Below are 25,252 nucleotides of genomic sequence, written 5' to 3'. Positions count from 1 at the left end.
AGAGGAGAGAGTTGCGGTAGTTAGAATGTGAAGAGTGAGAGATGAGGGAGAAAGAAGGCGCAGCCTGCTGGCAGGTGGCGGGCCATGGTGGCCGCTACCCTGGGGCCACCCTCCGATCAAGTCGTGGTGAGGATGGGGCAGGGAGGCAGCTATGGTTCATAGCATGAGCAAAACCACCTCCAACCCAGCCCTCTTCCCAACCCCAGCTATCCAAAGTGAGCCTCCCCTGCAGGGAGCAGCGGCTGCCTTGGCCACACTCTTAGGACTTGCCAGATGGGCTTACCTGCAGGAGTCTGCATCTTCCCTGGTTATCACTGGGCTAGCCCAGGGTCTGTTATCCAGCCTCACAAGGCACTCTTCATGGCCACTTAGGAGAAGCCACACACGGCCCCTCCAGGGGCTGCCTTTCTTGGTCTCGCGTTAGTGAGGATCACACTGATAAACTGCTGAGGTCTGACCCCGGTAAGTGCTTGGGAAAGCCACCAAGGCCTTTACATTCCACACACCTGCACCTAGTACCTAGGCCTGCTGGGAGAGGGCTGGAGGAGTTCAGGAACCAGCATGACTCCGAGCTGGCTTTGCCTTTCTCTGCCTGGAATGATTTGCATTTAGTGACCCTTCAAGACCCCATTAGCACTAAGTCACAGCCGAAGCCCAGTAAAATCCAGTGCATCTGAGAAGGCTGGCTGGGCTGGAGCATGTCAGGGCAGAACTCACAGAGCAGGGCACTAGATGTGGTTTCAGATGTATAAAAGTGGCTCAGAAACCATTCACTTTACAAATGTGTATTGGAGACCAGAACAGGACACTCCCTCTGGTCCCTCCTTGCCCAGCAACCCTACCTCCTGGCTTGTGTACAGGCCTCTTCTTCCAGGTTGGAATCTGGACCCTGGTCTCTGTGGCTCCTCCCTGTATGTATCTCAGCATTGCAGGGGCCGAGTGGAGAGCAGATGCCCAGTAGAAAGCAGGCACCAAGGTGTCTGATTGATGGCAACTTTGGAGCTGACGTGGCCAGCCAGGTCTTCTGCCACCGCTGCTTCCTTTCCATTTTGTGTTCAGTGTTTATCTGCAATGTGGTCTCTTCTCACCACCTCCACTGCCTCCATCCTGCTGGCTTTCACATAGAAATGGCAATGGGTTCCCTGCTTTTGCTTCCCCCAGAAGCCAGAGGGGAATACAGCGAGATCTGTCTACTCGCTCAGAACCTTCCACTACTACTTCTTCTTTTTTGTTTTTTTTTGGTGGGTCGTGGGGGCTGAACTCTGGACCTGGGTGCTGTGCTTCAGTTCTTCAACTCAAGGCTAGCACTCTACCACTTGAGCCACAGCGCCACTTCCAGCTTTTTCTGCTGATGTGGTGCTGAGGAATCGAACTCAGGGCCTCATGCATGCAAGGCAAGCACTCTACCACCACTGAGCCACCTTCCCACCCCTCCTTCCACTAGCTTCTTGCCTTGTGCCAAATAAACATGAAAGCCATCGCTAGGAAGCACCGAGACTCATGTACCTTGTCTACCATGGCCTCTTGCTGTTCTTCCTGCTCCCTCTGTTCAAGCACACTGCTGCAGGGCCTTTGCATTTCTTCTACAGCCCTGCACACTCTCCCCTTAACAGAACTGTCTCCTTCCTTTCTTTTTTTTCCTTCCCTCTCTGGTCCAAAATTGAATCTTGTTCCCTCCACCCACTGCCTCACCCTCTACCTCCTCCATATATACCTTCTGTCTCTTTCATCTGTTCTCTCTCATAGGCTCTTAGCACTGATTTACCAGTTGACCTGTTGGTCTTGAGAATTGAATGACTCCCCCACGCTAGGCTGGGAGTTTCGTGAAAGCAGAGCATTTGCTTTCACTTGTTGCCAAAAGCCTGGAACCTGGGCCTAGTGCCTCATAGGTGCTGAATAATATCTGTAGAGTCACTGAGTACACAGGTGCTACCGTCCAGTGGCTTCTGAGTATGTCATTGTTTAGGTACTTCTCTGACTGCCACTCAGTTCACAGCTGGGAGGTGGGCAGACATGAGTTGAATCTCTCTGGGAGTGGGAGTGTGTGTGTGTGTGTGTGTGTGTGTGTGTGTGTGTGTGTGTGTGTGTGTGTGTGTGTGTGTGTGTGTGTGTGTGTGTGTGTGTGTGTGTGTGTGTGTGTGGCGACTTTCTTTTCCTGGGGAAATAGGAAGAACACATGTGGAGTAGCTCTAGCCAGGAGTAACCTCAGGGCGAGGGGCCAGTAGAGGGCCGGAGGGAGGCGCCCTGCCTGGGACCAGCTGTACTCAGCTAGCTCAGCACTGTGGGGCTGGTGTGCTCTCCCGCACAGGGTGAGACTGGCTGCTTCCCAGGCACAGGGGCCTGAGGTCAGCTGAGCTGCTCTTGCAGAGACATGGTCTGAGTTCCTGCCAGGGGGAGCATGACCTCAGCCCTAGCCGGGGAGGGAAGCCGTGTCTTCTTAGGAAAGGGGAGAAGCAGAAGCCAGGAGAGCTTGGGCTCCCGGGAGGGAATCTGCTGCCTGTAATCTCCCCTGTAAGGCCAGGCTCTCTGCTCTCTCCTACACTCCCTCCCTTTGTGGAAGAGTGTCCTCCTTTCTGCCTTTTGTCATTGGCCAGTTGGGACCCAAAACCACCTGGTGCGGTGGGTGGGCCATCTGTCTCCTCCTTCCCTGACTCCAGATGGCAGGTCGGCTGGGCCGGCCCCTTTGGAGTGGACCTTCTTGTCTGTGGACTGTTGACAAGCCACACAGGGACTACCAGCTGCATTCTGGGCCAGACCTAGCACTGCTTGCATGGGGCAAATGGAAACACAGTGTGGGAGTATCATGGGAGGGTTCTGAGTTCAGGGCCTCCTGCACCCTGCTCCTCCCCTATCCCAACAACCATCTCTTTCCCTCAGCCAGACAGGAGACTGCGGCTCCAAGAGCTCAGGCGGGGCACACAGAGTACAGACTGGAGGTCTAGCGGACTGCTCCACCCAGCACCTTCCCACCAGGCCCAGCCCTAGCTCTGGAGGCTTGGCCATCTCAGTGCTCCTCCTTCCTCAGGGAGAGTTCCTGTGAATGACCCAAGAAAGGCCTCAGATAACAGTCCTGGGAGGATCTCTGTGAGGCAGAACCCGGGGCGTAAGGCTGCCCGATGCTGAGCAGCAGCAGAGGTGCAGAGAATGCTGTTGGGGTCAGTCATGGCGCACCCTGGTAACATTGGCTTCACGTTGACAACAGGAAAGGCAGAAAGCAGTTTCTCTTATTGCTAGTCAGATCAAGAAGAAAGCAGAAGTAAGGGTTACGATTAGGATGTAATTAGCAATATAATTCTGGAGAGGCCAGGAATGGCGTAAGTCAGGTCACTTTGGGATTCCCTAGGACTAAGGCCTCCCTCACCCTTGGCCACTCCTACTCCCAGGAGAGAAGATCTCCTGGTATGTGGGCCTGCCGGACGAGGAGAGCCCAAAGCTGCTGCATTAGGGCCTGTGAGACGCGAGATGGCCTCTGTCCCAGGCGTGCCTGTAATGGCTCCTTTATTCTCCTTTTTAAGAAACTAAATGCTGCTGACAATATAACTGACCCTACATACTCTCAACGAAGGTGTAGGAAAAAGTAAAAGAACTGAGAAGCATCCATTCTCTAGGCGTAGAGGCCTGTCTGCTTGGGAGCAATGGCTAGCGGGTACAGGCTGTGCCCGTAGCTCTGGCTAGCTTGTTCACATCGCAGCCATGATGGTGTGGGCTTCCCTTCCCCACTCTGCCTGGTTGCTTTCCTCTGCCGAGCGAGCTCTTCCTTTTCATGTTCTAACATTAGCTGCTGCTTCTGGAAGGAAGCCCAGACATTTGACCCTGGAGCCCTGCGCTCCCCCAGCTTCTTCCCATGCGCCCACGCATAAGCCAGTGGCCCATTCTCTCGTTTCCAGAGTGACCACCCCTCTTGGCCAGGCCTGGCCTTCTGTCAGTCCTCTCTGGACCAGAGGGGACTGACAACAGGTTGCTCCCAGGCAGAGGGTGGTGCGTGGCTCCTGGCTGTCTGACTTGCCCCAGCAACCCCCAGTTGTTTCCACAAAGGCTGATCAGATAGGTGGAGGAGGCTCTTCCTCCTGCACTTGTCAGATTGGTATGCCAGGGTGAAGGTGCTTGTCCACTCTGAAGAGTCGTGGCTATGTGAGGCCTTGTGCCCAGCCACCTAGTCACTTCACATGCCTGCACAGGCTGAGTTGGCAGGTCTGTTTCACAGCTCCATCCCTGGAAGGCCACAGGCTGGCTGGAGTTAGAACTACACAGAGTCCAAGGAGTGCTGATGCATTTTACACTGGATAGGAAGACATCCCAGGGCTCCTCAGGCGGAGGTACCCTGAAGCCAGGGCTGCCAGATCCACCAGCATCCTTCACCGCTGCCCCCAAGGGTGCTGCTTCCTGCTTGGGTCTGGGCCTCCTTCCTTTCTCAATTGACATCTTACTGCTTCTCAGGCATGAGTGCCTGTTGCCCCCAAAAGGTGGAGAACCCTTTGTTCTGCTATGGGCCACTTGAGTGTTTATAACATTTGTGGATCATATGCAATTATCAATATAGGCAGACAGTGTGTGTCTGCAGTCTTGATGTCTTGGGCAGCTTCAGGGCTGAAAGTTCCACCAGGGCGCTGCTGTCCTTGGTGTGTGGGGGCCCTGCTGTGGTGGAGGGTCGGAAGACTTAGAAATGAAAGATAGCTGCAGGAATGGGACACACTGATGGGAATGTTATCCCATTCTTGGTAGACTGGGACTAGAAAGATTCTGTCAGCTTGGAGTCAGCAGGAGGTCCTGGGTGCTACTTTGTTCTTGTGAAGTGGGTTCTGGGAAAACCCTGCCAATGGTCAGGAGAAGCTTGGACCTCATTCTCTGGGAAAATGTTGTATACAAGATGTTCTGGCCTGGTCATAGTCAGCTTCACTGCACAGATAGCTCAGAAAGCAAGAGAGGGCCTCAGTCCCACCTTGAATTCTGGCATGAAACTGTCCAACATTCCTCATTGTAAGCAACAAGGACTACCTCTGGCCAACTCGCCGAGAGCTTTGGGCCCAGAAAAGAGTGGGTTGATCATGCCCAGGAAGGGCTAGAGCCTGGGAGGTCCTGGAAAGCAGGTGCTCAGAGCAGGCTGAAGGCTTTCTTTGGTGGATTGGCTCTGAACCCCTGGCCCACAGCCTCGGTCATGCTGTGAGTGGAACAAAAAGGGTATCCCGCTGACGGGCAGAAGGTGACTCTGCTTCCTGCTTTTGTGTGTAAAGCCCAAACCCTCTTCTGTGGCTCCTGCTTGCAAGTGGAGCATAGGTTACACCAGCTGTCCTGATCTCTTCTGCTTGCTGGCCCTGGTGTGGACTTCAGAGAGGACACAGCTCAGTGCCTTCCCTATCTGGCCCACACAGGGTGAGGGGGTTGAACTTTACCTGTATGTACTATCTTGAATACCAGGAGCTTGTCTCCTATGGCAGGCCAGGCACCTGGCAGAGGACAAGCCCCATTTCTCCCTCTGAACACTTCCCCTAGAACAAGGGGCCTGCCTGGTTTCTCAGACTGTGCAGTTGGCTGTGTGGGTGACATGGTCCCATTGGCAAGCTCCTGTGTATTTGTCACCCGCTCTCTATTGGGTGACTGTGGTGTGGTTTTCACCTGTGCATCCTGCAGTGTTAACCGTACTGGCTGGAAGGAAGGCAGTTGCTGCTGTCTTTTACTCTTCCTAGATATTCCCATGGGTGGCTGTAGAGTAAGCCATTACACTGCTTGGAATCTAAGAGACTAAGCTGTTTGATAGTATAAGGATTGTTTTAAACCAAAGAGATGCCCAGTGCCTTCTGGTCCATCGGGTGTTCCCAGAAAGATAGCCCTGACTTGCATTCCCACTCAGCACATTCTTCCTGGCCTGTTTTCTTCAGCCCTATTTTCTCTGTGTAATGATTTGTCTGTGTGACTATGATCTCCACAAAGTGGAAGTCCTCCTTCACCTCTGTGTCTCCATGCTGGTCAAAACGGACCCTTAATAGTCCCATCGGATAAATGCACTGCCGACCAAGTACAAAGGTTCCCAGATGGGGCAGACAGGGATGGGGTGAGGAGCTGGTGCCAGGCGCTTGCCACCCTCTTATCTGGGCGGGCCAGGTGTTCCTAGTCAGTCCCACCCACCTTCCAGGACTTAAAAGAGCCAGGGCCTGGGCTCCTACCCACTTCTCAGCCCTGAAGACTGGCCTGTTCCTGTCATGGGGTAGGGCGGGAGTGCTTTTCAAGCTGCAGTCTTGTGTGGTAGGCTGCTTTGTCTGGGGTTGAGATCGCTTACTGTCTCATGCTCAGCCTTAATACAGCCTACCTATGAACAGCTGCCATTTACCAAGCAGGAGGAATGCTTGAGGCAGACTTTCCTGGGTTCCTGAGTGCCTCCCTCCTCACAAGCTGGCAGAACAGGCCTTTACCTGGACACCAGCTTGCACAAGGAACCCCCAGAATATTCCACACCCAGCTTGCTCTGTAGCCATGGGGCAAGTGCCTAGGTCTTGGGCTCTTGTAGGCTTGCTTGGCCATGGTGGCAGTGGCCATGGTGTTCAGATGAGGCTAAGGTGGGCTGAAGGGAAGATGGAGAATGCTGACAGTGGAAAGGGAAGCTGTGTGGCAGTATGGCGCTCAGACCGGAAGCCATAGCTCTCAGATTGAGGCTCAGTGTAACCAGTGAGCTTTTGCTTCAGTTCAGAGGGGATGAGTGGAGCAGCTGTGGAGGCCAGGCCAGTGCTTCCAGATGAAAAGTGCTGTCCTGCATCTCCCAGCCAGGGATTGGCAGTGGGAGAGGACCCCCTGCCCTTCGCTGCTCAGCCTCTCCCCAGTTTGTCCAACTATTCCCAGCACCATCTCCTGTGCTCACCCCCCTCCCCCCCACCAACCTGAGTGGAGAAAGCCTCTCATGGCAGAAGCCACAGGCTTTCTGTGTGTTCTTCAACCCCTTTCATCTAACAGGTCCATAACTCTCCGGAGACTTGGAAAAAAGAATCCAGGCCTGATCCTGCACAGATAGTGTCTCTTGGGATATTTTCTTCTCCCTTCCCCAACCCACACTGGCAAAGGGCAATTCCTCCTTAATTGTGACTTTAACAAGAGATGAGTGCAGAGTCATGTGCAAACGTGCTTCTGATGACTTGAAGAGTGAATAGCTTTTCTGGTTGTTTTCAGCACACGCCAAAGAAGATGAGTCAAGGACCTACCCTTTTCTCTTGTGGAATTATGGGTGAGTAGCCCTGCTGCGTGGGTCGTTTTCCTCTAGTCCTTCCAGCCAGGTGAGAAGCCCAGAGCAAACCTGTCTGCACCCAGGTTTCAAAAGAGCACCCGACTCTTACGTGTGTTCTGTTTTGGTCCCCAGCAGTTCCCAAGTGGACCAGGGGGCTGGTGGGACAGGTGAATGAAAGGACAGAAAAATGCCATGTCCCGCTCTTAACCTTGAGCCTTCTGTCTGATTATTAAAATGTTTCGTGATGATTTTTTAATTCAGAATGTGTACCATAAGTATAGGAAATTTTAAAAAGTCTCTCATAGTTTCAATTCCCAGTGACACCTACTCCTGAAAATCCCGTGTATATTTGTTTTTTGCATTGAACATATGATTATATAAACTGCATTTGTTGGCTTTTTCACTTGGTAGTTCCCACAGCATGACAGTGATTCATTCCATGCATGCTAATCGTCTGTAGTACCAACTTGTGCAGCTTATCAAAATGTCTTGAAGGGTGGAACTTTTGTTTTTTTTTTTTTTTTTTTTTGTCGGTCGTGGGGCTTGAACTCTGGGCCTGAGCGCTGTCCCTCAGCTCTTCAGCTCAAGGCGAGCGCTCTACCACTTGAGCTACAGCGCCACTTCCGGTTTTCTGGTGGTTTATTGGAGATAGGAGTCTCACGGTCTCTCCTGCCCGGGCTGGCTTTGAACCGCGATCCTCAGATCTCAGCCTCCTGAGTAGCTAGGATTACAGGCGTGAGCCACCAGCGCCCGGCTGGGGTGGAACTTTTGTCGTCATTGGGTTGATTGTTGAATTTGTTGTTATAGTTAACAGTAATTTTCAGTGTCTGAGTCTTTGTCTCTTGGACTGTTGCTTCAGATTGTTCCCAGGTGGGGAACACAGAGGTCAGAGGCCCTCGACCGCATTAAGGGTCTTGGTTCGTATTGCTGATATGCCTCCTAGAAAGGTGCCTGCATCCCGTTTCTGTACTTGGGACAATTGCTCTTTCTTTTGGGGCAGTAATAAGCGTGCTGCTGATGTGGATTTCTTGGTAGTCATGATACGGTACAGGGTCTCCTTCAGCTGTCTAAGGCTCTTTAGGATGTCCTGCCACATGGGTTTTGACATCTGCAAAGAGTCAGAATCAGGCTTTTAGACAATTGGGTTTTCAGATTCAGTCTTTGTGGGGCTTGTGACATCATCCTTGCCTTCTTTTCTTTGCCCTTTCACTGTGTGTCCAGTGGCTTCTTTTCCTTCTTTAAACAAATTTTTTTTTATTGTACAGATACTGCACAGAGAGGTTACAGTTACATGAGTAAGGTAATGAGTACATTTCCTGTCGAGTATTGTTACCCCTTCCTTTGTTTTTCCCTACCTGCCCAACTCCTCCCTCCCCTGTTTTCCTTCTTTTGAGGTTCTTCTTGTAGATGAGACCACAGGTGTGGAGGGCACTGGGTCTGTGTTGGGTGCTGTGCTGGCGGGCACAGCTGTGTTGGGCTCCTTGTTCGCAGCTTCAGGGTCAGGCAGGTACTCGTTCTTGTAGGGGAAACTGAGGCCCAATAAACTGACACTCTCCCTAAGGTACCTTGGGAGGCAGAATTGGCTCAGATGGGGAGAAGATCTTTTGCTTCCTTCACAGTCCTCTCTGATGTTATGGCCACCATTTTCTTCCAGGCAGAGGAAGTGAGAGGAGAAGATTGCTGGGCCTTGCTTTCCCTAAAATGTGACACCTGTCTCCACGTAATTAATTGTATGCCTCCTTGATGGTTCGGAGCCTCACAACCCCCATCCCCCTGCACAGGGCCTAGAAACCTGCTGCCTGGTCTGAACACTGGGACGGTGCAGAGCTGAGCTACCTTCCTTAGCATGCTGAGAAAGAGGAGGGGCTCTGTGCACACCCACCCCACCCCAGATTGCAGTTCCAGCAGAGCAGACCAGGAGCCGGGCATGAGGATGGTGGCCTGGATGTCCAGGCTGCTCCTCCATTGTGCTTCCCTGGTGTTTCTGCTGTGTGAGCTGCAATAAGGCGGACCATCGAGGGGATGTGATGGCAGCGTTGGGGCTCCCATAGTCATGCTGAGCTGCTAACTTTCCTGGGCCTCAGTTTCTTCCTCAGCAGAATGGCCATTGTGATGGCACCCACCCTGTCGGCTCCTGAGGACTGTACAACCTGTTGTGAACAGAGCTCTCTAGTTCACACAGTTAAAAGGCACTTCAGCCCCTGCTGGGGAACTCGCTCCCCATACATACACCTTAGTGTAGGTGAGTCTTTCCCTGTGCAGGCTGTGGCCCTGGGGAGGGAGACATGCAGCCACAAGCTCAGTTTGCCCAGGATGGTCTGACTGAGACTGCGAGACCCAGCATCCTGCTTCCTACCAGCAAGGCCCAGGGCGTCTGGGAGGTACTGAGCACATCTCCAGACTCCGGTTTACAGAGTGGCCCTTTTGGAAGTCCTCTCTCCCTGTCCCAGTACCTCCCACTGACTCTTCTCTCCCACAGGCTCTGTCGGTCAGGGCTGAGGCCCTGCCAGCCAGGGGACCAGGTGGTGACTCAGTGGCATGTTTGGGCCCTGCTCCGCCTCTCTCCCCCACACGCCTCATCTTTTTACAGCCCAGTCTCCTCGGTTCAGGAGAACCCTTTCCTATGTGACAGCATGTGTCACCCAGCTACTTCAGGGACTTGTTTTAGAAACAGTAACTGTGAATCTAGTGCCAGGTACTGAGCACAGGACAGAGTGAATGGGACCCTGGCCTCCCCACAAGTAGCTTTCTGCCTGGTGGGGAAAATGACAAGAAATTCCCTGTGGCCTGGGCCATCTGCCAAGATGGAGATGGCTGAAAGGACACGTTTCCCATCTTCTGTGCTTGTCATCTCCTCTAACAAAGCATAGGTGTTGTGAGGACACAGAGATGCAGTACCCCATAGGTTTCTCTTGCCTCCATCCCTTCCGTACACCTGCTCAGGCAGGAGTGGCAGCTGTCAGAGGCCTCTCTGAGTTCAGTGGAGTTGGTGCAGGATCACATTACCGTCCCAGCCCATTGAGTGTGTGAATGGAGGTTTCATGGCCTCACCTTGCACTGCTGACACAAACTGGGAGTGCACCCCAGGCAGTGAGATTTCATCTTGGGTGTGCCTCCCTTTCAATAGCAGGGAAGAGAACACCCCAAGGGGCCGGCCAGACTTTTCAAGAGAGTTTTGGGCCCTTCCAGCACTGGACAATGCTGAGCAGAGATAAAGTGCCAAATTATTATAATCACCAGCCCCCAGCCTGTCTCCTGCAGATAAAGGGCTCAGTGCTGGCCTTGATCAGTGGAATTCTCCCATGAGAGCTGGGGGCAGTTGGCCCTGTGGCTCAGGGTTTTTCCCTCCTAACTCCAGGCAAGGGTCCTAGCTGGAAGCCAGCGTGAGTTCATGTTTCATAAATGTCCCGAAGAAAATCCTGGCAAGTGTCTTAGAGGTGGGAGTACAGGGGTGAGTTCTGCTGCTGCTGTGTGGAACACCAGCCTTCCAGTTGGCAGAAACTCCTCTGCACCCACTTAGATAAAATGGGCTCATTACAATATAATCCAGGGCTCCCAACAGTTTTTAAAAAGTATGCTTTGCAGTTGATTAAAGTGGGGTCCCAGGCTCCTTTTCTATCCTTGACCCCCACACCCTGGTTTGGAAACTTGATACAAAGAAGTGTTTTTGTACCTTTCCAATTTTGAGGAGAGAACAAAGCGAGGGTGAAATGTGGCTGGGAGAAAGTGGGCAGAGGAGAGCCCGGCCCAGGGCCCTCATTAGGCTCCCGCTGGCCTTGTCACTGCTCCTTCTATCGGAGCCACACCTGCCCTCTCAGTTTCCTTTCTCATCTCCCAGGTCACCCCCAGCCCACCTTCTCTGCTCAAGCAGAATTTCCGCAGCAAACAGCTGTCTGGGGAAGAGCCATCTATGAGCGAGAATTGTGTTCTTGTCACAGGAAGCAAGGGTCAGGTGGCAGCTCTGTGGTACAGCCCATCCTCTGGTCAGCTAGCCAGGCAGGGCTCCACCCCCTGTTCCTGGTGTGACTCCCTGTGGGCCAGGAAGGGGCTACACGCAAAGCCTAACATGGAAGTAGTCCCTGATGCTCTGCCACGTACTCTAGGAGGTGCTGGTGCAGGGTCATTCGGGTACCAGTTTAGTCTTCCTTGGTGTAGCAGGGCAAGTGGGGTGAGAACAGGCTTCATTCACCATCCTTGGTTAATTGCAGTCATTAAATGAGTTCTGTGTCATGGGGACAATGGATACCACACATTCCATTTTCCCCACCGTTCAGGCAGAGAGAAGACCTGGAAATCACTTAAAGCTGCAAGAAAGCAAGGGCCATACCAATTATTTAAAAAAGGCCACTAGGAAAAGTCTTGTAAATACTAGCCCATGGACAGAGAACAAAACAATTCATATGCTAAAAAAAAATCGCATGGAAACCCATAATTACTTTAGGAGTTATGGTAATAAATTATTTATTAATGTAAATTATTTCACAGGCAAAGAACATAGAGGAAACTTGAGCGGAAGGATTATACATTATGTATAAAAAGGAATTGTAAAAACATTATAGCAGCCCACCTTATGCCACTCTAGTTCAGGTTTGTCAGCATTTTAATTATAAACCCTTACGCTGAGGGTTTAATTACTTGGCTGTTAAAGTCTCTATGCACATAAAAGGGTTGTTCTCCGGGGCCCTCTCGGGGTAGATTTCCATAGAGAAACCAGGTGGCTGTATTAAGCTGTGGGAGATTGAGAGATTTCACTTGGAGATTCTGGGAGCTTTTGGTCTTTTAACTTGGCCACTGTCACCAGAAATGTCTGTTGTGGTCACACCTAGTGTGAAGAAGCTGGCATTCATGGCCTAAATAAATGTTTTCCATGTCTTAGAAAAATGAATCGAATGAATGAAACAGAATGACAGTGAGCACTAAGAAAATCAGAGCTGTACAGGCCGTTTTGTTCTCAGCCCTGCTGTCTGCCAACGATGGCCATTCTGAACCACACTCATTTGGCCCAAGGTGTCTCTCCTAGAGGAACCTGCTTATTAACTTGCTAGCCTGAGATTGGTTGCATTACAAACAATTGTAGCTGTATATACTTGTATGAGCATGTGTAGGATTTAAAACCATATGGTCTTAAATCGACATTATTGTGGTCATGTGTGATTTTTATATTGCTAAGATATAGTACAAGATTTGTCGGCATAGAGTGCTTTCAGTCACTCACTGGTTTCAGGAGCAGTGTTCAGAATGGAAGCAGGAATGGAGTTTTCAGTGACAGGTGGAAGGAAGGGAGCCTGCTGGACCCCTTCTGGAGGCGGGGCCAACCTGGGCAGGCACAGGCTGTGAAGGTGCCAGAGGACAGGAATGCCCACTGTACACAGTCTTTGGTAGGCCTTTCATTGAAAGACAGTCAAGCTAGGAGACAGCCTGGCCCAACTCCAAAGCATGGCAGTGGGCTTACAGGTTAGGTTTAAGTCAGGGCTGTCCCTCTTGCTGATGGAATATTCATAGGGGACATGGGAACTGCCTCCAAGAGCTCTTTCTGGACAACCCATGATTATGTTAGACACAATTGCATTTTTCCTCTTCACCAAGAAGCCCAGAAGTTAATGACCAGTTAATAGGCATCTATTGCCAATTTCCTGAAGAACTGTCCCCACTGCCAGTCCCTAGGCTGGTCATCCAGCCTTGCTATGTGCAGGATTTTAGAGGACTGCCCGCTCACACACTCCAGACACAACCACTTCAGGAAGGGATCTGAGAAGATGGACCAATCTGACCTTCCCTCCCTTCACAGCTTTTGCTCCCATAGCAAATACTAACTTTTTTCTCCCTCCTCTACATTTGTCAGTGCTCCTTGGGTGGGGGAGGTAGGGGAATCAGAGATTAAAGCTAAAAGGGCTGTCACTGTTCACTTTGTAGAGATGGAAGAAACTGAGGTCTGTGCTCTTTTGTTAGTTTTAAACCTTGGCAATCCCACCAGGCCTCTCTTTTTTTAAAAGCAAAGACTTCTCAGAAGTGGGGGCAGCTGTCCTGGGCCATCTCCTCCCTGCTGGTGAGGAGAGGGCCCTGTTGGCCACTTGCCACCAGCTTTGTCCGTGTCCCACAGACTGCCTCAGACCCGGCCTTATGAAGCGTCATCTCCAGCCAGCCAAACCCCTTGTCCCTTGGAGGCTGTGTGAGGAACTTGTTGGCTTGTGTCACTCTCTAAACCACATACAGTCACAATTTTGTCATCCTTTGCAGCTGGAGGCAAGCGCCAGAGGCTGAGGCCTAGGCAGGGAGGCCTAAGGTTCTTTCCCCCTTGACACAGCTCTGAGTTGTCTCAAGAGGAGCCTGTGGGACAGGGGCTTTGAGCTCCATTAAAGAACAGATGAGGACCGGGAAGGTGACTTAGTGGTAGAGTGCTTGCTGCCTAGCATGCCTGAAGCCCTGGGTTTGATTACTGTACTACATACATAGAAAAAGCCAGAAGTGGCACTGTGGCTCAAGTGGTAGAGTGGTAGCCTTGAACAAAAGAAGCTCAGGGACAGTGCCCAGGCCCTGAGTTCAAGCCCCAGGACTAGCCAAAAAAAAAAAAAAAAAGTACAGATGACACCATTGTGGGGAGCTTGTCAAGAAGAATTTAGCAAAGATCTTCCTGTAAGAGTTGAGCAAAGCTATTTCCAAAAGATACCTCTGTTCTCTGAGTTTCCCATAGGAAAAGATAGGGTTGGTGAGCTTCCACCCAAAGCAAGCAGCCTTGAGGCCAAGATAGCACACCCATGGCCCGGGGCAGGGGAGAGGAACTCACTGTCAGCACTGTAAGACGTGAGAAACGCTGGAGTGAGTCAGTTTGGCTTGCTCCCTGGGTGACAAGACTGTTGAAGCTTGTGTCTTTGGACACAAGAAACGTACCCTATTCCAGAAACTGCACTCTTATGATTCTACCACTTTAAGAGAGCCTCTGAAACACAGTGTTGAAATCTCCATGGACATGAAACTCTTCCATCTTTTGAACATAAGAAGGCTTCCAGTCCTCCAGCCTCTGGAGATTTCCCCCAAGTCTAAGGACAGAAATGGAAACAAGAACACTTGAGGTCAAACGCTATTCATGTTCCTCTGCTTGTTTTTCTTTCTTCGAGCTCTGTGCACACAGTGGCCTCGTTCTCTCCTTAGTCAGAGGATGGCAGGACCAGGTTTTGTAAGTGAACGTGAGGAACTGAGTCTTTACCTACACACACCTGGTATTTAGTCACGGCTTTGGAAGAGGCCCCGACTCCTTTGTAAGGAGTTCCTTTGTAAGGGAGCTGGGCTTCACTCTTCCATTGGTAGGCAGTGTGTTAAGTTGCACACCATGGCCTTGCTCCTGGGTAAGCTTGAGACTTGTGATGGTAGGTGTGGCATGTCATGGAGAAGCTTTGGATGCTCCCAAAAGTTGAAGCAACTGGGATGACCTCAGGTGTGCCCGTGCTCAGGTGCCAGCAAGCTGCACTCTGGTTAGGGCTGGGGGAAGACTTCTGTTCAGAAGTAGATGCCCTCATAGGTCTCTGCCAGTGGCTCTCATCAGGGCCGGCTGTGCCCCTGAGAAGGAAGCCCCTCCATGGCCTGTGAAACCCTGACTAATAAGGACTCAAAAGGCCAAGTGATCCTTCTCCATTGTCCACTTTTTTTTTTTTTTTTTTTTTTTTTTGGCCAGTCCTGGGGCTTGAACTCAGGGTCTGGGCACTGTCCCTGAACTTCTGTGCTCAAGGCTAGCACTCTACCACTTGAGCCACAGTGCCACTTCTGGCCTTTTCTGTTTACGTGGCACTGAGGAATTGAACCCAGGGCTTCATGCATGCCAGGCAAGCACTCTACAGCTGAGCCACAGTCCCAGGCCCTGTCTACTTTTTTTTTTAATTTTATTTTACTTTATTGTAAAGATGCTGTACAGAGAGGTTACAGTTACATGAGTAAGGTAATGAGTACACTTCTTGTCAAACATTGTTACCCCCTCCTTTGTTTTTCTCCTACTACTATCCCTTCCCTCTCCTTCCTCCCCCCTTTTTTATTATTATTATAAACTATTTATTTTTTTAATTTTTATTTTTTGTGAACATACTGTACAGAGGGGTTACAATTACATGGGCAAGATAATGAGTACATTTCTTATCAAGCATTGCAGCCTCCTCCTTTGTTTACCCTTCATATCCCTTCCCAGCCTCCCCCGGTCCCCCCCCACATCCCCCCCCCCCGTTTTTTTGTTGGTCACAGGGCTTGAACTCTGGAGCTGAGGGACAGCTGAGGGAACCTGAGCGCTGTCCCTCAGCTCTTCAGCTTAAGGCTAGTGCTCTACCACTTGAGCCATAGTGCCACTTCCGGATTTCTGGTGGTTTATTGGAGATAAGAGTCTCACAGAGGGTCTGGGAAGGTGGCTCAGTGGTAGAGCGCTTGCCTTGCATCTATGAGGCCCTGGGTTTGATTCCTCAGCACCACATAAGCAAAAAAAAAAAAGCCGGAAGTGGTGCTGTGGCTCAAGTGGTAGAGCACTAGCCTTGAGCTGAAGAGCTGAGAGACAGTGCCCAGGCCCAGAGTTCAGGCCCCACGACCGGACCCCCCCCCAAAAAAAGTCTCACAGACTTTCCTTCCGGGGCTGGCTTTGAACCACAATCCTCAGATCTCAGTCTCCTGAGTAGGATTACAGGCGTGAGCCACCGGCGCCCAGCTCCTGTCTGCTACTTATGTTTGGCTCATGTCAAAGCCCAACAGTCTCCTTACCCTCCGCAGCCAGTTCTCAGCGATGTTTTATATTCATATCTGTAGAGACCAGAATTGTCGTCTCACCAGAAGCTTCTCAATGTGGCTGGGCATTCTGAGCAAACCTGTCATTCTGACAGGCCCTGTACAGCCTGTGGCCCACAGCAATGATGCTCGGCCCCTTTGGGACCTGGAGTGATGATTAAAATGCTGATTCCTGCTCCCGAGAAGTTCTTATTATTTACGAGGTCAGAGTCAGGGCCACAGACAGGGCCAAGGACTCGGCTTTTGAGTACCCTGTCCCCGGTAGTCCTGCAGGTAGTCCAGAAATCTCATTTTGGGAAATCCTAGTGCAGCAAGTACAGATCCCCTTTCTAGCCTGAGTGTACAAGAGTGGTACCCAGTGCTGAAGACCAAACCTCAAAAGCAGGCACGTTTCCAGTACTGCCACATTGCACTTATCATGGTGATGGTTAGTATTTCTGAGAGCCTGCTGCAAGCCCTCCACTGCTCCGCTGCTTTCTTCTCTCAGCAGTTCTGAGAGCATAAGGAGCCTGCAGAGCTGAATTGGAACCCAGGGACACGCCCTTTCTACCACGTCAAGTGACCGGGCTCATGGACTCCCCAGGGCCATGGCCTTTGTCACTTTTGGAAGAGTTATAGTTGTTTGTGCAGAAGTGATATTGAATGGCGGGGTGGGGGCTCCTGGTATCCTCTTCCCAGAGCCCTTCCAAGGCCTTTGTGCAGTGTGACGTCGGGCCCTAACTCGTGGGGCAGTTTGCCACTAAAAATTAGCTTCTATTCCTGTTGCTTTTGTCTGGTGACCCGACCCAACAAATTGCTTTCTGTTCCCTGCGTGAAGCGGGGAAGCACAAGGGCTAAACATAGCGCTGATTGTTTTTACTTTCTTATATTGTACTTCTGAGTGATAAAGATAGGAACAATCGCAATTTTTATCTGCACTGCAGACAGGACCAGTGGCCACCTGGCTGGTGTTGATACACAGTAGCTTGTGCTTTGCATTCTCAAAGTGTGTCAGACATAACTCTGCCAACCAGGAGTAAACTACTTGCTTCAAATGCAGCATTCTATGGCCTGGATGGTTCAGGGAGTTCAAGCTACAAGCTGCCTGGCTAAAGAGGGGTCACCTGTGCCAAGGACGAATGGCAAGTAAGGACAAATGAACACCACAGCCCCGTTTGCAACCTGTGCTAGTATTTTATCGTCTGCTCCCTCCCTGCTGTGTGCTGAGTTCCGTGTTGGAGTATGCTCCAGAGCCATGGCCTAGTGGAAGTAGATGTGTAAGCGATAATTAAGGGTCAGTTAACATATGCACCACGTGATTGCAACCCTTGAACTTGCATTTTTTCTGCCTCAGCATCACAAATGCTGAGACTACAGGCATGTGGCACCATGTTTGACTTGAATCAGGGGTTTTCAAGGGTGGTTTTGGTTCTTTGTGATTCTTGCCTGATTTCTGGTCATAGGAAGTTGGGTGCCTGAGTGTGGCTGGGGTAATAGCAGGGGGATGGACCTAGGTGCCAGTTTATATCTTTTCCAAGAGGCAGAGGGCAACTGCCAAGAGGCCACAGAACAGTTGACAAGGGTTTCAAACACGTCCCCTAGAGACAGGAAGGAGGTGTGACTAGAGCAGAACGCTGAGAGTGGAGAAGCACTGAGATTCCGGATGGCCACAGAAAGTGGAGCTGCCAGACAAGGAAGATGAGGTGTTTGTGTCCTTCTGGCTCCCAGTTCCTCTTCTCATAACTTCCCCGCAGAGCGGGAGAATTCCAGGCTAGGGAAACAGCAGTGGGACAGCAAGTCGTCTCCTGTGAGGATGGAGCCACCTCTTCTAGTGTCATTGGTTTCTTGGCCCTGGCTGAGACCCGTCTGCTCCGTGCCACAGACTCCAGCCAGGGCTTCTGGGCCTTGCTGCACTGCGGTGGGGGTATCTCTGGTTCCTCCCTCAGTCCAGCACATTACTGGTCCTGTGGTGCCTTTGTGCCTTGCCCCAGAAGGGAAGCTGCCGGCTGGCTACTTCCTGCAAAGCCAAGGAGGCAACCCAAAGGAGGATGAAGGCTAGACCCGGGCCTCTCCTGGCTCACTTCCTCAGCTCAGTCATTGCTCAGCCCTGTGGCTCAGTGGTCACAGACCTCCCCGCTTTGCCAGTTCATCTGTCCTCATGGAAAATGAAGAGACTAGAAAAATAAGAACAGGAAGATACAATGAGCCAGCTACCTGCCAGTCCACAGTGACATGGTTTCTTCACATGTAACAGTACATGTGCTACTAACGAGGAATCACGTACTTCTTTCCATAGTAGCACTCCACAGTACTGAATGGTATTGAATTTGCTGTTTCACATGTCCTGTTATTTCTTGACAATTTACTCAACCGGTCTCCTACTCAGGGATTGGGATAGTTCAGCTGTTACTTTTACCATCTTGACAAATACCATCATACATAAATGGCCACTCTTTTCTGAGGTAGGTTTCCTTCTTCTCTACCAGACAGTCATGACTTGTTCCATGTCAGTTTGTATCTCTTCTAGCACTGCTTTATTGTTGTCTTTAGCTGTGCTCTGACTTGCTGATAATGTCAAGTAGTTTAGAAGATTGTGACTACTCACAGGGGATGCTTCCCAATGAACACAACTCACAAAAAGATCCTTTTTTTGTCTTTTTTTTTTGTCTTTTTATTTATTTATTTATTTATTTATTTATTTTGCCAGTCCTGGGACTAGAGCTTCTTTTGCTCAAGGCTAATGCTCTACCACTTGAGTCACAGCACCACTTCTGGCTTTTTCTATGCATGTGGTACTAAGGAATGAAACCCAGGGCTTCATGCACTCTACCACTGAGCCACATTTCCAGCTCTCCTTTTTTGTAATGTTTATCTTTGCAAAGAACTTATCAAATACAGGAACACGTGTCTAGAAGGGACAGGTCAGGGCCAGGAAGATTCTAGGATGAGGAAAATTAGGTATTTTGTTCTTAACTGGCCTTCGTGGGCTTACAGATAATACTTCCTGCATTTGAAGCCTTTTAGGCTATGTCCCCTGTGCCCCCTGGTTAGGGTTCCAGTTCCTCAGCTTGTCGCTTGTCCTCAGCAGGGTACTCAAGAGATAGGAGTTTCATTTTCATCACTGATCTGGCTCCCTGCCCCCTCCCCCGCCCCACAGTCTGCATTTTTAACCACCTCGACTCACTCAGCAGCTGGTGGTTATGATGTAGTCCAGAGCAGGTCTCTTGGTGGCCTTTGAGAAGTGGCCCCTACCATGGAGCCGGCTACCTCTTCCTTCCTGACTGGAGTATGTGGCACAGCTTTCTGACCTGTAGCACTTGTTTCCTGATTCTAAAGCCCATGCCAGACTCCCCTGTGGTTCCCTTTAGCACTATAGTATATTAAAGAGAGAATGGCCTTGGGCCCAGACCAGGCTGGTTTCATTGTGGTTATGTTAGCTGTACAGCCCTGGACCAGTTACCCAACTCCCTCCAAGTCTCAGTCTCCCCTCTGGGCCATGATGGTCCTGCACGTAGGGTACTGTATGGATTGCGGGACCCAGAGAATGCTCAGTGAGTGAGCAGCAGAGGTGTTTAAAGACTTGCTAAATATAATTTCAGGTTTACTGCTGTCCTCCTCCTAACTTCCCAACCCAAGCCACTTCTATGCACACAGCTTAGGAATATGTACAGGTCAGAAAATATAGCATGCTAACGTGTTGATTCTTGAGAGCGTTCTGTGATTATTTACTTTTGCACTGTAACTTAAATATAAGAGCTCTGCCAAGTTTATCTCTGCATCTCCTAAAATTCCCAGAATGGTATCTGATTCCATAGCAGAGAATCAACAAATAGTTCTTGAATATTTTAGTAAGCTAAAAGTTCAAGGGCAAATTCAGCATTTCATAGTGGGGGTCGCTTATTTATTCGTGCATTCAAGTTCAGACCTGAATGTGTAAGTTTAAATTGTACCCTTAAGTCTGCAGCCCAAGACTTGTTCTTATGGATTTTAATTATTTTAAATATCCTCAGTTTTAGCAAGCAGTCAAATGAAACTAGGCATGGTGGCACATGCCTATAATCCTCACTACTCAGGAGGTGGAGATTTGGAGGATTACTTTTGAGGCCCTCCTGAAGCAAAAAGCTAGACCTCATTGCAACCAACAAGCGAAGTATAGTGGTATGTATCTATGACCCCAGCTACTGGGAGACATAGATAGTAGAAATGCAGTTGGAGATGGGTACTGGACAAAGAAAAAGACTTTGCCACACACACACACACACACACACACACACACACACACACACACACACACACACACACACACACACACACACACACACACACACACACACACACACACACACACACACACACACACACACACACACACACACACACACACACACACACACACACACACACACACACCCAAGAAACTAAAAATACTGTAAGTGTTCAAACACACACACACACACACACACACACACACACACACACACACACACACCCAAGAAACTAAAAATACTGTAAGTGTTCAAATCCTAGTACTATACCAGGAAAACAAAGCAAAACAGGTGGACACAAAGTACTGTAATTAGCAACTGTTGCTCATATTGTCGAACATTGGTGGTGGGGACATATGTCCATGAATATGCAATTTGTATTATCAGCAAATGTTTTAAAGGTGGTGTTGAGATATGTAGTACCTGCCCCATTTTGACCATGGTCATCTGATGTGTCAGAAGCTCACCTGTGTATGGTCTGCCGGCACTGAGTCCTGTCCACAAAGCATCAGGGAACTGAGCAAGGACATAGCAAATGTGTGGCTGTCTGCCACTTGCAGGGAAGATGTGAGAGAGATTTTGGGTGGAAAATGTTGCTCTGTGTTTTTCCAGGAGGCATTGCTGTCTGTTGGGAAGAAAACCAAATCAGAAATGACAGGGATGTATGCAAATCCCCAGCCTCACTCTGCTTCAAGCTCAGCATGTTGGAAGTCACTCACTTCCATTCTCCGAGCCTCAGTTTCTCTTCTGTGAAATGGGATTGAACTGGGTAGTTTTTAGCCTTTTGAACTTCAAAGATTCCTTGTGGCTCATAGGCTGTTGGTATAGAAGTAGAGGACTGTTGAGAGGGCCTCTAAAGTCTGATTTCCTATTTGTTATTTATCCACCAGAAAATGACAGATGGCGAGAGCTGGACAGGAAATGTCCTCTTCAGATTGACCAGCCGAGCACCAGCATCTGGGAATGCCTGCCTGAAAAGTGTCAGGACAGCTCCCTGTGGCACAGGGAGGCAGTGACTGCTTGTGCAGTGACCAGCCTGATCAAAGACCTCAGCATCAGCGACCACAATGGGAATCCCTCAGCACCCCCCAGCAAGCGCCAGTGCCGGTCACTGTCCTTCTCCGATGAGATGTCCAGCTGCCGGACGTCTTGGCGGCCCTTGGGGTCCAAAGTCTGGACTCCTGTGGAGAAGAGACGGTGCTACAGCGGGGGCAGCGTCCAGCGCTACTCCAGTGGTGCCAGCACCATGCAGAGGAGCTCCAGCTTCAGCCTCCCTGCCCGGGCCAATGGGCTCTCCTCGCCGTGCCACCAGGCTGGGCTGCACCGCTTTGGGGGACCGTCCTGCCAAGGGCCACTGGGCTCAGCCCCCTGTGGCCAGGGGGGTGACAACTGGATCCCAGAACCGCACCCTGTGGGAGGGGGCCGGCTAGACCTGCAGCGGTCCCTCTCCTGCACGCACGAGCAGTTTTCCTTCGCAGAATACTGTCCACCCTCAGCCAACAGCACACCTGCCTCAACGCCAGAGCTGGCGAGACGCTCCAGTGGGCTCGCCCGTAGCCGTTCCCAGCCATGTGTCCTTAATGATAAGAAGGTCGGCGTGAAACGGCGGCGCCCCGACGAAGTCCAGGAGCAGAGGCCTTCCCTAGACCTTGCCAAGATGGCACAGGTAAGTATCCAGTGGCCTGGAGGGTGTGCTGGGGTCTCTGTTGTTCCTGGTCCATTCAGCTAAGTATATGGTGTTCATTCCGGAAGCTCCCAGGAGTGGCTTCATTTCCTTGTTTTAAGAATCCTATTCAAGGCTGACCACATGGTCAAGTGCTTGTCTAGCATGTTTGAGGTTCTAAGCTCGAACCCCAGTACTAACAAAGATTCTAGAATCCTGTTTAAAGAAAAATGATTTCAAGGGTTTTCTGTTTTATGCTGGTCCTGGGGCTTGAATTCTGGGTCTGAGCGCTGTTCCTGAGCCTCTTTTTGCTCAAGGGTAGTGCTCCTACCACTTTAGCCACAGCTCTATTGCCTTTTTCTGTGATTAATCGGCGATCAGAGTTGCAGACGTTCCTGCCCCGGCTGGATTTGAACCTTAATCCTCAGATTTCAGTCTCCTGAGTAGCTAGGATTACAAGCATGAGCCACTGGCACCCCAGCCTCAAATTGCTGGATCAAAAATATCTGTTTCACTGGGCACCAGTGGCTCACACCTGTAATCCTAGCTACTCAGGAGGCTGAGATCTGAGGATCCAGGTTCAAAGCCAGCCTGGGCAGGGGAGTCCGTGAGACTCTTCAATAAACCACCAGAAAAACCGGAAGTGGTGCTGTGGCTCAAGTGGAAGGAATGGTAGCCTTGAGCTGAAGAGCTCAGGGACAGCACCCAGGCCCAGAGTTCAAGCCCCATGACCAACCTTTAAAAAAAAAAATCTAGCTGGGCACCGGTGGCTCACACCTGTAATCCTAGCTACTCAGGAGGCTGAGATCTGAGGATGGCGGTTCAAAGCCAGCCTGGGTAGGAAAGCACGAGAGACTCTTATCTCCAATAAATCACTAGAAAGCTGGAAGTGGCGCTGTGGCTGAAGTGGTAGAGTGCGCTTGCCTTGAGCTGAAGAGTGCAGGGACAGCGCCCAAGCCCAGAGTTCAAGCCCCACAACTGAACCAAAAAAAAAAAAAGTGTTTCTCTATTGAAAACATGTTTTTTTCCCTGTGGAGCATAGTGTTGGTGGTACTGGACAGACAGATGGGAGAGGCAGGCATGGATGGGCAGTGATGGGCTCTTCACCGGAGGCCTTTCTTCAGGACCCACTGTACGCCCATTTTGAGACACTGACAGTCACAGTCACTTGGGTTGTGCTCATCCATAGGTCAGGGCCACAGGCACTAACTAATGTTAAGAGAGCATGTTGGAGAGAGAAGCTTATTCATTGATTATACTGTTGAAAATGTTAAACCTCCAAACAGCTGTGATCAGTACCCTCTGTGACTGCCAGCGTTCACCACAAGAAGAGCCTCTGGCATATGCCTGTGTCCTGTGGACTTCATCCTCTGTCTTGGAGCCCTGCCTAGGGCCAATACTGATGTTAGGTATTGGTCTACAAGAGATGAACACCATCATCAGGACAGTCTCTGAGTCTGAGGACTGGCTACATTTGATTCTTGCCAGGGAGTCCCAAGAATACAAATGTGGTGGTGAGGCCCAGGGTGTAGGGCTGCTCTGGTGACATCAGAGTGGGTGAGTGGGCCTTGTGCCCATCTGGGAGTCTCTCAGTTACTTAGTGCTGTAGTACACCCATGATTTTTCTAGTCTTTGGGGATAGATATTGGTTGTTGCTTGGTTTGGGGAGATGGATACCTGCTTGCTGGTGAGGGGTGGTCTCAGAAGGATTGGCTGTGTTCTTCAGACCATGGGCACGTCCTGGGCAGGCAGGCTCATGCTGTCTGCTCTGCTGCAGATGGGCACAGCTATCACACTTCAAGGCCGCAGGCTGTTATCTTAGCTAGGCCTCTTCCTGCATGGGGAATGGAAACTATTTCTGTCCATGGAGCTTTCTCCTGTCTCTGTAGTTCCCTTTCAGCCTAGGGGGTCTCCCGTAAATGTGGAGGCACAGGTGTCTCCAGGTTAGGAGATGCCTGGCCCTGGAGTCCAGACTTTTGGGTTCTAGTGCGGGCAGCTGGAGCTGCTGGTGATGTGTTGTACCTCCCCGTGGCCAGGGTTCCACTGGAGGAGGAACCTAGAGAAGAAGTGTGGGGCCCAGAACCTGCCTGCTTCTTACCGTCTCTCTCCACCCTGGGTGTGTCCCTTTCTCCCTGTGTCACAGACATTTCTGACTTGAGTGCCTTGACAGTGATTAAACACATGCCTTGGGCACCAAGAGACAGCTTTTTCTTTCAGATGAATTTAAATAAAAAGTCTGGAAAGGTGATCACTCTGAATGACTTCTGAAGGAAACTCAGAACCCTGAGTTCTGAGTGCAGTACATAGTCTCAGCTAGCTTTATAATACTGAGCCTATTTTATTAGCTAATAAGCTAGTGAGGTAGTAAAAACAACTAGCACATGTTATTATATTTTACTAGCCACAATCTGGAATAACACCACTGGCATCGCTGGAGACATTTTCCGGCCTCAGTTGGGTAGAAACTGTTTAAAAATATATTACTCGGTGGGTCCATGCCCAGATGTATAGATTGCTTCATTTGCTCCAGGCAGGCATCCAAGATCCAGGAAGGCCTGCTACAGCCTGAGGAGGCTGCCCTGGTTCAGCTTGTCTGCTTTTGGCCTCCTGCTCAGCTTCGAGCCTTAGGTGGCACAGAATCCAGGAAAAGTAGAGAGAGTCTCTGGGAAGCATGTGTAACTAATGGCCTGGGGCCAGAGCCCTGAGGATAGAGCTATGGACCCCTGAGCCATCTCCAGTGGGGTATCCAACCCTGCCAGCTCACTCTGCCTGGGGTTGTGGACTCTGCCCACAGTGGCACCTCCACTGGATGATTTCTAGCTTGAGGAGGGGCAGGCCAATGGCCCTAGAACTCCTTATGTGATCATGAGAAGCCCTGGACTTGGCTGGTCAGTGTAGCGGCCTGAGCCTGGGTTCACAACCATAGCCCTGTTGCTAGTGGTATAGTGTCCAGTCCACTGCTGGAGGGATGGCTGAGGCCAGACTAACTGCCCACACAAGGACCTTCGCTTTCTGTGCTGTGGCTTGAGTCATTTGTAATACCAGAAAGCCTGCGGGGTCTATGCAGACCTATGCCTATGAGAGAAAGGCTTGTAGGTGGCTCAGTATCTGTGGAAGGAAAGGTTTGGTGCGGGCCCTTGCTCCTTTTAGCTGGCTCACAAACGGTTTGCTGGGCCTTTGATCTTGCTGTGTGCTCAACTTGTGTGTTCCTGTGAAAGAGTCCTTTTGCCTGTGGCTTCTGGAACCAGACACATGAACACTTCAGATTAAAGGTGCAAAGTATCTTTTCAGTTAGACTTTTGGAACAGCTAGGTATTCTGATAAACCCTGGCTGACTGGGCTGCAGAGCAGATCTTGAGGGTATGGGAGCATGCAGGGGCT

At 50.6% G+C, this 25,252-nt stretch overlaps 1 protein-coding gene across 1 annotated transcript in view; it reads left to right on the top strand.

The window, feature by feature from the left end:
- The window catches only part of LOC138819832 (protein FAM53B-like), a gene marked incomplete at its 3' end in the record, with an annotated part of 77,630 nt that extends 53,643 nt beyond the window's left edge, over positions 1 to 23,987 (top strand). Inside the window, exons 3-5 of the mRNA XM_070011398.1 lie at positions 7,156 to 7,210; positions 21,099 to 21,874; positions 23,859 to 23,987. Of these exons, the coding sequence (XP_069867499.1) occupies positions 7,156 to 7,210; positions 21,099 to 21,874; positions 23,859 to 23,987 (960 nt within the window). The remainder of the gene's footprint in view (positions 1 to 7,155; positions 7,211 to 21,098; positions 21,875 to 23,858) is intronic.
- Positions 23,988 to 25,252: the final 1,265 nt, after the last annotated feature.

Source organism: Dipodomys merriami, unplaced genomic scaffold, assembly GCF_024711535.1.
Source record: "Dipodomys merriami isolate MVZ:Mamm:240054 unplaced genomic scaffold, mDipMer1.0.p SCAF_82, whole genome shotgun sequence".
Taxonomy (NCBI): domain Eukaryota; kingdom Metazoa; phylum Chordata; class Mammalia; order Rodentia; family Heteromyidae; genus Dipodomys; species Dipodomys merriami.
Note: the sequence above shows the minus strand (reverse complement) of the source record. Positions and strands in the feature narration are given on the sequence as shown.